The sequence below is a fragment of the Canis lupus genome, chromosome 17 (assembly GCF_011100685.1).
Source record: "Canis lupus familiaris isolate Mischka breed German Shepherd chromosome 17, alternate assembly UU_Cfam_GSD_1.0, whole genome shotgun sequence".
NCBI lineage: Eukaryota > Metazoa > Chordata > Mammalia > Carnivora > Canidae > Canis > Canis lupus.
Genome location: NC_049238.1, coordinates 38,912,664 through 38,925,804, shown reverse-complemented (window position 1 = coordinate 38,925,804; position 13,141 = coordinate 38,912,664). Strand labels below are relative to the sequence as shown.

At 38.1% G+C, this 13,141-nt stretch overlaps 1 protein-coding gene across 2 annotated transcripts in view; it reads right to left on the bottom strand.

Annotated features, from left to right (window-relative positions):
* Positions 1–13,141, bottom strand: part of CHMP3 (charged multivesicular body protein 3) — a 57,600-nt gene that overhangs the window by 15,998 nt on the left and 28,461 nt on the right. For both annotated transcript variants that reach the window (XM_038561528.1, XM_038561529.1), the window contains one exon: positions 2,457–2,636. In XM_038561528.1, the coding sequence (XP_038417456.1) occupies positions 2,457–2,636 (180 nt within the window). The remainder of the gene's footprint in view (positions 1–2,456; positions 2,637–13,141) is intronic.

The window sequence follows — 13,141 nt, the reverse complement described above, 5'->3', positions numbered from 1 at the left end:
CAAACGGGAGATATTTTACTTTTCAGTTGTGATAAAACCACAAATAATATATATTTGAAACAAACAATAAAATATATTTTATTGTATAAAGGAAAATAAGCTTCTGACTTCTGTGCAGTACATATTAGGAGCTTTCATTCTGTTTGCTACCAAAAGAACATGTTACAGGAGAAGAGATTTTTTACACAGATGATCACCTGTGAGCTATAACCATTTGAAAAGGTTTTCAGGAGTCGGTTACATAGAAAGGAAAGGTGAACAGAAGACCATGATCAAGCACACTAGTTACCAAAGAAATGTTATTCATTATTAACAAGGAAACATTTCTCAAAAATTACAAGGGCTGGTGAAAAGGTATAGAAAAAAGAACTCTCATCCACTGCTGGTGGGAATGTAAATTAGTAAAGCCTCTTTGGAAAGCAATTTTGCAACTGTACCAAAATTTAAACCCAGTTATTTTTAACCCAACAATCCCACTTCTGAGTATATAATCGTCCTAAAGAAACCTTAATGCATGTGTCAAAGTGAAAAGACATTCGCAGCAGCACAGTAATAGCAAAAAATTAAAAATAGCCTAAATGTCCATTAATGGGAGAAGAAAAAAGTAAAATGTGATATATCCATCTGATGGAACACTATCTAGTAGTTAAAAAATATATCATTATCAGTATACTTCAAAAACACAATGATAAATGGAAAAAAACAATGCAGAATGGTATATATTGTATAATACCATTTCTACAAATTTTAAGATTCATGACAGTGGTTACCTGTGGGGAGGTTGAGAGAGAAGGGACTGGAACTGGGAAGGCATATTAAAGGAGCTTCAACTTCAGGTAAGATGAGATTATTTCTTCCTGGTACTCTATGGTACTCTGGCTTGTTCAAAGGCATGTATCTAAGTTATATGCCCAATATTTTTTTTTAAAGATTTTATTTATTTATTCATGAGAGACACAGAGCGAGAGCGAGAGTGAGAGAGGCAGAGACATAGGCAGAGGGAGAAGCAGGCTTCAAGCAGGGAGCCTGACGTGGGACTCGATTCCAGGTCTCCAGGATCACAACCTAGGTCAAAGGTGGTGCTAAACCACTGAGCCACCTGGGCTGCCCCTATATGCCCAGTATTTAAAGAGAGAGAGAGAGAGAGAGAGAGTATAATTACTTAGTGCTAAAATAACAGTTTTTAAAAGTTAAGAAGATGTGGTACCATTGGTCATTTTAAAAAAATTCTTCCCAATCCATTATTATCTTCAGTATCTGGAGAAAGAATCTGATAATAATATATTCATTATTAGGCATTTTTAAAAAGATTTTATTTATTTATTTATAGAGACACAGAGAGAGAATGAGAGGCAGAGACACAGGCAGAGGGAGAAGCAGGTTCCATCCATGCAGGGAGCCCACGTGGGACTCGATCCAGGGTCTCCAGGATCACGCCCCGGGCTGCAGGTGGCGCAAACCGCTGAGCCACCAGGGATGCCCTATTAGGCATTTTTAACAACCATATCTAAATGTTACCACTGAACACAAAGGAATACCTTCAGAGCCAAATACAACCAAATAATGAAGTACTCATTTGGCACCAGCCTCTAAATTGAAATATACAAGTCTCCTAAGCTTTTGAGTGTGATGTATCATCAATGTCATATCTGACAGAGCACTGAAAATATTCTTTAGTGAAAAATTTTACTGTAATTTCTGAGTCAGTACTCAAGTCTAAATATCTGATAGTCACTTGCTGCCATTTTCAAGGAATGATACTTCTGAGGTAGGACTTCTTAATTTAACAGAAATTAAGTAAAAAAACAGAAACGACCTTGATGTCTCAAGCTGTCACTGGCCTGGAGACAGATGCATGTGAAAAGTCACAACAGTATAATACTGGACAATAAAAGAAAACTAAATTATGTTTATTTTAAATATTGTAACATGTTTTTAGAAATTAAACAGATAGTTCACATGTGTGCTGAATACCCACTACACAGTCTTCCTAAGATGTAAGGAAGCATTAGGTAGAGAGCCAGAGATAAGGCAGGAAAGGAGATGGGGGAAAGCCAAAAACACACCTGGGACTATTTTAACATTCTGCCTAGGGTGGCTCTGCACCCAGACAGAGGAAATGCTCTTCTTCCTCCTCCAACACACTTCACACATCTATGACTCAACTCTCAGGTCACTTTACAACACTGTTCACATGAGGGAAAATATTTTAAGTAAAGCAGATTGATATGCATATTTTGCCATTATTATAACAACACTGAGAAAAGAAAATGAATCATACAATAATGATAGTAATAATTATATTTTGCATTTGTGTAACACTCCAACGATAACAATATAAAGAATAAAAACCATAGCTGAGACTGTTTTTTCTATTCAAGGAAACCAGCTAGTACTGCTAACAACAGCAAGAGCATCAGCATTAAGAAGGAGGCTGTAAGTTAACTGCATCTTACCCAGCTGGTTCTTCATCCCCATGAGCACAGAGTTCATGTGAGCTTTGGAAGCATAGAGCTTGCTCACAGCCTTCCTTGACCTGATCATCTCCTTGGCTAGGACCACACAGACGTCCTTCTGACCCTTCTTGGCAGCATCTTTCACTGACCGTTTTACTTTTTCTTCTTCTCTTTGGATATCTAAATTTAGAACATAACACAAAACACCAAAAAATTAAAGGTAAACCAGAAAATGTATTGGCACTCAAATCTGTTCTGATGGTGATCTAAATATGTCTATTAAAATCAAAACAATGGCCAGCTGGCTGGCTCAGTCAGTGGAGCATGGGATCCTGGATCTCGGGGTTAAGTTTAAGCCCTATGTTGAGTGTAGAGATTACTTAAAAATAAAATATTAAAAAAAAATTAAAATAACAGGAAAACAGAGAGGGAGGAAGATATAAACAAAATCAAAACAACTACTGCAATGGATTTCCATTATTTCCAAAAACAGTATTAAAGTAACTTAAAAGGGGCACCTGGGTGGCTCAATGAGTTAAGCATCTGCCTTCAGCTCAGGTCATGATCCTGGTTCTGGGCCCCCAGACAGGCCCCTTGCTCAGTGGGAGTCTGCTTCTTCCTCTCTCACTGCCCCTCCCCTTGCTCTTGCTCTCTCTCCCAAATAAATAAAATCTTAAAAAAAAAATAACTTAAGAGTAAAAAGGTAAGTAAATCCTACTATAATATCAGGCAAAATTTCAAAACTGTTGAATTCGTAATTATTCTGCCGTCAGCCTCCTGGTCAACATTCACCTGTGGGCCTCCTTCACCCACCTCTCTCCTGGGCTTCTATTTCAACTGCTAGGATATGACTCGGCAGGGCGTGGGCCACTTCCTCCACAAGTGGGCGCCAAGTGTCTCTTGAAGATGCAGAACCAGTGCCCTCTTCCAGGAGGTACAGAAGCTGCCCCAAGAGGAGTAGGGCAAAGCCCTGGACCCCACAGGAAACACCACGCTCCTGCAGAAAAAAACTGAACCAGGACCTTTGGTGTCTGCAAGCCTGGAGTTCTGAACAGGCAGACCTCCACTTCCTGGAGAACCACTTGTTAGATGAGGGGGTGAAACCCATCACCTGAATCATCTCCACACGCCAGCCGGCCACCAGGCTGGGTGATGATCTCTTCAAGGGCTCATCTCTCAAGTAAAACTAAGAGCCTGCAGAGACCGGTGGCCTTTGAGGGGCCCCTGTTACCCCCTCTGGTGTCTGGGCTTCTCTCTGAACCTCTTCCTACAGCTACCAGGCAGTTTTTTAACCACTCTGGAGACCTTGCCTTGCCCAAGCCCTGGACCAAATGGAAACATTTTTCATGGCAGAAACAAGAAATCTGAAACTCAAATCCATTAAACAAGAACTCCCCATTCCCTCCTCCCACCAGCCCCTGGTAACCATCATTCTACTTTTTCTGCCTTTATGAGTGACTATTCTAGGTACCTTATATAAATAGAATAATAGAGTATTTGTCTTTTTGTGACTAGCTTATTTCACTTAGCATCCTTAAGGTTCATCCATATTGTTGCATGTATCAGAATTATCTTTCTTTTTATAAATCTTTTTTTTTATTTTTTTAAATTTTATTTATTTATTTATTCAGAGAGAGAGAAAGAGAGAGAGAGAGAGAGGGGGCAGAGACACAGGCAGAGGGAGAAGCAGGCTCCATGCAGGGAACCGACGTGGGACTCCATCCCAGGTCTCCAGGATCACACCTCCGGGCTGCAGGTGGTGCGCTAAACCGCTGTGCCACTGGGGCTGCCCTACCTTTCTTTTTAAAGCTGAATACTACTCCATTGCATGTATATACCAAATTTTGTTTATCCATTCATCCATCCACAGGCATTTGGGTTGCTTTTAACTCTGAGCTATTGTGACTAATGATGCTATGAACATGTGTACAAACATCTCTTGGAGGCCCTTTCAAATCTTTTGTGTACATACCTATATACATATTACCACAGACTGGGTGGCTTAAACCACATCAATTTATTTCTCACAGTTCTGGAGGCTTGAAGGTCTAAGATCAAGGTGCCAACAAACAACATGGTTCCTCCTGAGAGCCTATTTCCTGGTTTGTAGATAGATACTTCTTGCTGTATCCTCACATGGTCAAGAGATACAAACATTCCGTCCACAATATTCTGCCTCTGCCCAAATTTATGTCTTTCTCACTTGCAAAATGTATTCATTCCATCCCAACCACCTCGAAAGTGGTAACTTGTTCTAGCATCAACTTTAAATGTCTAAAATCCAAAGTCTCATCTAAATATCACCTAAACCTTACACCTGAAACTAATATAACACTGTATCAACTATACTAAAAAAATTAAATAATTGATCAATAAACAGATATCTAAATCAGATATGGGTGAGACTCAAGGTATGATTGATCCTGAGGCAAAATTCCTCTCCAGCTAAGAACATGTGACAGGCATAGGATAGACATTTTTCAGTCCAAAAGGGAGAAATAGGAAAGAAGGAAGGAGTGATAGTCCCAAGCAATTCCAAAACATAGCAAGGGAAATTCCATGAGATCTTAAAAGATTTAAGAATAATCCTTTTTGACTCAATGCTCTGACTTCCAGACCCACTGAGGTGGCAACATCATCCCCATATGTTGGTGGGGCACCACCATGCTGTGGTTTTCTTGGAGCGCCCCTTCCCCCAATCTGAAGCTCTATCAGCCTGGGGGGGGGGGGTGTATCACACCCCCAGGGCTTTGCCCACAGTCCTTTATGGCTTTGGCTGGAGGCAGTTTCGATTACTAGAACCAAGGTGCTAGCCCTGATGATCTCTGAGTCAGCTTTTTTTTTTTTTTTTTTTAAAGATTCTATTTATTTAGTCATGAGAGTCACAGATAGAGACAGCCAGAGACACAGGCAGAGGGAGAAGCAGGCTCCATGCAGGGATCCTGATGTGGGACTCGATCCCAGGTCTCCAGGATCACACCCTGAGCCGAGACAGACGCTCAACCGCTGAGCCACTCAGGCGTCCCATCTGAGTCAGCTCTTGGAACATTCTTTCCTTTCTGTAAAAAATAGTGCAGGTTTGAAGGCTAATAGTTTGCTTTATAATTCTGTCCTACAGAATCTAAATCTGAAAGCCTTCCTTCGTTCTGACCTATATCCATCTCCTTCAGTTCAAATTGGCAGTGATCTTGCTGGGGTCACTGAAGAAGTCCGTGGTTAACACACATTTTAATCTCCTTACCAAATGGCTGATCAGCCATACCCGTGGTGTGTGCTTCCCGACAGGCTTTCTCATTTTCTCCAATATGTATGGACTGAGACTGAGACTATGCCAAATCTTTAAGTTATGGTTCCTTTTTGTTTAACAATTTCTTCTTTGGAATAATAAATGAATTCAGTAACGTTGGGGGTACAACACACAGAAATTGGTTGCATTTTTATACATTAATAACAAAGTAGCAGAAAGAGAAATTAAGAAAACAATTCTATTTATAATTGCACCAAAAAGAATAAATACCTAGGAATAATCTTAACCGAGGTGGCGAAAAGACCTGTACTCTGAAAACTATAAAACATTGATGAAAACAAAGAAGATGCTACAAACAAATGAAAAGACATTCCATGCCTACAACCTGGAAGAATTAATATTGTTAAAATGTCTATACTACGCAAAGCAATCTACAGATTCACTGCAATCCTTAACAAAGGACCCACAGCATTCTTCACAGAAACTAAAACAAATAATACCAAAATTTCTATGCAACCACAAAAGATCTTGAATAGCCAAAGCAACTTTGAGAAAGAACAGAGCTGTAAGTATCAGAATCCCAGATTTCAAAACACTATGGTACTGACACATACAAAAAAAGACATGTAGATCAACAGAACAGAATATAGAGCCCAGAAATAATCCCGTACTTACACAATCTATGACAAAGGAAGCAAGAATATACAATGGGGAAAAGATACTAGTTTCAGTAAATGGTGCTGGAAAGTTGGACACCTACTTGCAAAAAAAATTAGACTACACCACTTTCTTACACTATAAACAAAATAAACTCAAAATGGATTAAAGACTTAAATGTGAGACCTGAAATCATACAACTCCTTGAAGAAAACACAGGCAGTAATTTCTTTGACACTGACCTTAGTAATATCCTATCTAGAAAACTAGATAGGGCTCCTCATGCAAGGGAAACAAAAGCAAAAATATATTATTAGGACTACACCAAAATGAAAGCTTTTGCAAAGTGAAGGAAACCAACAAAAGGGCAACTTACTGAATGAGAGAAGATGTCTGCAAATAAGATATCAAAATAGGGGTTAATATCCAAAATATATAAAGAACTCACATAACACCACCAAAAAAAAAAAAAACCTCAAGCAAACACAAACAAAAACCACAAAAACCACCCCAAACACTCTGATTAAAAAAAGGGCAGAGGATCTGAAGAGATATTTCTCCAAAGACATAGCCAACAGACACATGAAAAGATGCTCAACATTACTAATCATCAGGGAAATGTAAATTAAAGCCACAATGAGATATCACTTTTCATGTGCCAGGATGGCTAGAATCAAAAATATAAGAAACAACACTTGTTGGTGAGGATGTGGAGAAAAGGGAATCCTCATGCACTGCTGGCAGGAATGTAAATTGGTGCAGCCCTTGTGAAAAATAGGATGGTGGTCCCTCAACTTAAAAACAGAAATACCATATGATCCAGTAATTCCACTACTGGGTATTTACCTGAAGAATACAAAAAGACTAATTCAAGAAGATATATGCACCCCTGTTTATTGCAGCATTCTTTACAATAGCCAAGATTTGGAAGTAACCCAAGTGTCCACTGATACATGAATGGATAAAGTTGGGGTATATACATACAATGGAATACTACTCAGCCATAAAAAGGAATGAAATCTTTTCATTTGTGACATGGATGAACCTAAAAGTTATTATGTTAAGTGAATTAAGTCAGACAGAAAAAGACAAATACTGTATTATTTCACTTATATATGGAATCTTAAAAATAAAACAAATGAACAAACAAGAAGCAGAAACAGATCCATATAGAACAAACTTATGATTGTCAGAGGGGTGGGGAAGTGGGAGGATGGCCAAAAATGGGTGAAGGGGAATGGTATTAGATACAGAGTTCCAGTTATGGAATGAACGAACTTCCAGTTATGAAATGAATAAATCACTGGAGTAAAAGGGTACAGTGTAGGTTATTTTAATACTGTTTTATGGTAACAGATGGTAGTTACACTTGAGATGAAAATAGCATAATGTTAAGAGAAGTTGAAGCACTAAGTTGTATACTTGAAACCAATGTAACATTGTGTGTCACCTACAATAAAATAAAGGAAGAAAAGCAGCTCATTCTTCCTTTCTTCTCCTTCCATTTTACTATAAGCAGGAAGAACCAAGCCACCCATCTAATACTTTGTTTAGAAATCTCTTTAGCTAAATACACAATTTCATTGCTCGCAAATTCTAACTTCTACAAACACTAGACCCCAAACATATAAAGAAATATAAATTTCAGCCAAATTCTTTGCCATTTTATACACAAAGGTCTTTTCTCCATTGTCCAATAACATATTCCCCATTTCTGTCTGAGACTTCATAAAAATGGCCTTTAACATCCGTATCTTTACCAATATTATGTACATGGTTACTTAAGTGTTCTCTAACAAGGTGAAGGCTTTCTCTCCAGCTTCTTTCCCCTCTAAGCCCTCACCAGAATTGCCATTAAAGGTCCATTCCTGGGATCCCTGGGTGGCACAGAGGTTTGGCGCCTGCCTTTGGCCCAGGGCGCGATCCTGGAGACCCGGGATCGAATCCCACATCGGGCTTCCGGTGCATGGAGCCTGCTTCTCCCTCTGCCTGTGTCTCTGCCTCTCTCTCTCTCTCTCTCTCTCTCTCTATCGTAGATAAATAAAAAATTAAAAAAAAAAAGGTCCATTCCTGGCAAAGTAAGCTTTTCTCAGCATGCAACTCAATACTTTCTAGCCTCTATTTATTACCCGGTTCTAAAGCTGCTTCCACATTTTTAGATGTTTGTTAGAGTAGCACCCCACGTCATGGTAAGAATATCTGTATTAGGTCAGGCTGCTATAACAGAAACACCATAGATTAGGTGAATTAAACAACAGAATTTATTTCAAAATAAATTTTGGAGACTAAGAAGTCCAAGATGAAGGTGCTGGCCAATTCAGTTCCTGATAAGAGCCCTCTTTCTAGTTTGCAGATGGACCCCTTCTTGCTGTATGCTCACATGATGGATGGAGATTATCTTTCTTGTATTTCTTGTGATAAGGGCACTAACCCCATCCATAAGGGCTCCACCTTCATGGTCTAATTATTCCCAAATCCCCACCTCCTCCATACTATCACACTGGGGATTAGGACTTCAACATACGAATTTTGGGAGCAAAACAAACATGCAGTCCATAGTAATGCTCAAAAGTAGAACTGTGGAACCACATGGTAATTCTATTTTTAACTTATTGAGGAACAGCCATACTATTTTCCATAGCTGCTGTGTCATTTTACATTCCCACTGTGTCCACTGGTTTCAGTTTTTCTACATCCTTCCAACACTTACTATTTTCTGTTTTGTTTTGATGGATAGTAGCCATCCTAATGGGTCTGAGGTGTCATCTCATTGTGGTTTTGATGTGCATTTCCCTAGTGATTAGTAATTCTGAACATTTTTTCATGTGCTTATTCACCCCTTGTATATCTTCTTTGGAGAAATATTCTAAAGACTTAAAAGTCTATTCAAGTCCTTTGTCCAATTTTGAATAGCATTTTTTTTTTTTAGTTGAGTTCTAAGATATCTATCTATCGATCTATCTCCTGGATATTAATTCCTTATCAGATATGATTTGCAAATATTTTCTTCCATTTGGCAGGTTACCCTTTTACTCTATTTACTCTTTTCTATGTCTTTTGATTCATAAAACTTTTTAATTTTCATGAAATCTAATTTGTTATATTTTTGTTGTTGCCTGTGGCTTTGAGGTTGTATTGAAGAAATCACTACCAAGTCCAATGTCATGATGCTTTTTCCCTATGCTTTCTTCTAAGAGTTTTATAGTTTTAGGTTTTACATTTAGGTCTTTGACCCATTTTGAGTTAATTTTTGAATATGGTCTTAGGTAAGGGTCCAACCTCATTCTTTTGCATGTGGACATCCAGTTCTCCCAGCACCATCTGCTGAAAGGACTGTCTTTTCCCCATCAAACGGTCTTGGCACCCTTGTCAAAAATCATTTGGCCATATATGTAAGGATTTATTTCTAGGCTCTCTATTCTATTTCATTGGTCTTTATGACTGTCTGCATGCAGGAAGTACCCTGGTTTTATTTCTACAGCTTTGTAGTAAGTTTTGAAATGAGAGGGTTTGAGTCCTCCAACTTTGTTCTTTTTCAAAATTGTTTTAGCTCTTCCCTGAGAGTCTATATGAATTTTAAAATGGAATTTTCTACTTCTGAAAAAATCATTGGGATTTCTATAGGGATTGCACTGAATCTGCAGATCAGATTGATACCTTAACAATATTAAATATTCTAATCCATGGACACAGAATGTCTTTCCATTTATTTATATCTTTTTTTCAGTAATAATGTTTTTATAGTTTTCACCGTACAAGTCTTTCACCTCCTTGGTTAAGTTAGTTCCTAAGGATTTCATCTTTTTTGTTGCTACTGTAAATAGAACTGTTTTCTTAATTTCCTTTTTAGACTGTTCAGTTAACGTATAGAAACACAACTGATTTTTGTGTGTTTTATATCCTGCTAATTTGCTGAATGTATTTATTAGTTCTAACAAAACTGTGTTAGAACGAATAGGTTTGTTCGGAATCTTTAGGGTTTATACACATAAGATCATATTATCTACAAAGAGATCATTTTACTTCTTCCTTTCTAATTTGTAAGTAAATTTTTTTTAATTTTTTAAATTTTTATTTATTTATGATAGAGAGAGAGAGAGAGAGAGAGAGAGAGGCAGAGACACAGGCAGAGGGAGAAGCAGGCTCCATGCACCGGGAGCCCGACGTGGGACTCGATCCCAGGTCTCCAGGATTGCGCCCTGGGCCAAAGGCAGGCGCCAAACCGCTGCGCCACCCAGGGATCCCTGTAAGTAAATTTTTAATAAAGATTTTATTTATTTATTCATGAGAGATAGAAAGATAGAGGCAGAGACATAGGTAAAGAGAGAAGCAGGATCCTCAAGGGGAGCCCTAATGTGGGCCTCTATCCTGGGACTCTGGGACCATGCCCTGAGCTGAAGGCAGACACTCAACCACTGAGCCACCTAGGCATCCCTTCCTTTCTAATTTGGATGCCTTTTATTTCTTTTACTTAAGTGGTCTAGTTAGAGCTTCCAATACTTTGTTGAGGAGAAGCAGCCAAAGGCAGAGATCCCTGTAACTGTACCTGACCATAAAGAAAAAGCTTTCTGTCTTTCACCACTGAGTGTGATGTCTGCTGTGGCTTTTTCATATATGACTTTTATTACGCTGAGGCAATATCCTTCTATTCCTAGTTAGCTGACTGTTAACACAAAAGGGTGTTAAATTCTGTCAAATGCTTTTCTGCATCAATTGAGATGATCATGTGTTTTTTTTCCCCTAATTTTGTAGATATGCTATATCACACTGGTTGATTTACATAATTGAACTATCCCTGCATTCCAGAAATCCCACTTGGTCATGGTGAATAATTCTTTTGAATTCTATTTTTTTTTTAATGATTTCTGCATCAGTGTTCATAAGGGCTATTGGTCTGTACGTAGTTCTCTATTCCTATAGTATCATCTAATTTTGCCACCAACATAATAATGGCCTTATAAAACAACTAAGGAAGTGTTTTCTTCTCAATTTTTTAGAAAAGTTTAAGAAGATATGGGATTAGTTCTTTAAATATTTGGTAGGCAATAGCCAAACTGTGGAAGGAGCCTCGGTGTCCATCAAAAGATGAATGGATAAAGAAGATGTGGTTTATGTATACAATGGAATATTACTCAGCAATTAGAAATGACAAATACCCACCATTTGCTTCAACGTGGATGGAACTGGAAGGTATTATGCTGAGTGAAGTAAGTCAATCGGAGAAGGACAAACATTATATGGTCTCATTCATTTGGGGAATATAAATAATAGTGAAAGGGAATATAAGGGAAGGGAGAAGAAATGTGTGGGAAATATCAGAAAGGGAGACAGAACATAAAGACTCCTAACTCTGGGAAACGAACTAGGGGTGGTGGAAGGGGAGGAAGACAGGGGGTGGGGGTGAATGGGTGACGAGCACTGAGGGGGGCACTTGACGGGATGAGCACTGGGTGTTACTCTGTATGTTGGTAAATTGAACACCAATAAAAAATAAATTTATTATAAAAAAAATAAATATTTGGTAGAAATCACCAGTGAATATATCAGGTCAAGGACTTTTCTTTGTCAGGAGATTTTTTTTTTTACTACTGATTCAATCAAGTCTGTTCAGATTTGCTCTTTATGTTTTCAGTCTTGGTAGGTTTTGGAATTCTAGTAACTTGCCCATTTCAAACTGTGTTATCCAACTCACTGATGTGCAACTGTTTACAGTACCTTTATGATACATATTTTTAAATTTCTGTAGAATCTTAGTAATGCTCCTACTTTCATTTCCGATTTTAGGGACTTGAGTCCTCTCTCTCTCTTTTTCCTCCCTCCTTCCCAGTGTTCTTTCTTCTACTGATTTCTAATCAACCCTTGTAGTCAGAGAAGATTTTATATCTATATATATTTTTTAATATGTAAACTATATATTGATTGAGACTTGATTTTTAGGCTAATGTGCTCCATTTTGAAGAATGAGCACTTGAGAAATGTGTATTCTGTTGTTGGGTATTCTGTAGAGGTCTAATAGATTTAGTTGACTTATTGTGTTGTTCAAGTACTCTTATTTCTTTATCTTCTGCCTGGCTGTTTTATTCACTTTTTAAAAGAGTATTTATTTATTTACAGAGAGAGCATGCATGTGAGGAGGGTGGGGGAGGGGGGATGGAGAGGGAAAGAGAGAATCTCAAGCAGACTCCACTCTGAGCCTAAAGCCCAACTTGAGGGCTCGATCTCATGACCCTAAGATCATAACCTGAGCCAAAATCAAGAGTTGGAGGCTTAAATGACTGAGCCATTTAGGTGCCCCTGGCTGTTATATTCACTCTTGCAAGTAGGTTAGTAAAGCCTCCAACTATTATTGTAGAATTATTTCCCTCTTTAATTTTGTCAATTTTTGTTTCACATATTTTGACAGTCTGTTTTTAGGTTCATAGATATGTATAATTAATTGTTATATCCTCTTATTCTACTGAAACTGTTAGTAATATAGAATGTCTTTTTGAATCTTGTAATCTTGATTTAAAGTTTGTATTATAAGTATAGCAACCTCCATTCTCTTTTGGTTACCATTTCCATGGGATATCTTTTTCTGTCCTTTCACTCTCAATCTATTTCTACTTTTGGATCTAAAGCAAGCACCCTGTAGATAGCACAGAGTAGGATTATTTTTAAAATTCCATTTTGCCAAGCTCTTTCAAATGAAGAAGTAATCCATCTACATTTAATTACTGATAAGGAGGTGCCCACTTCTGCCATTTTGCCATATTTTTCTGTAGGCTTTACAGCTTTACAT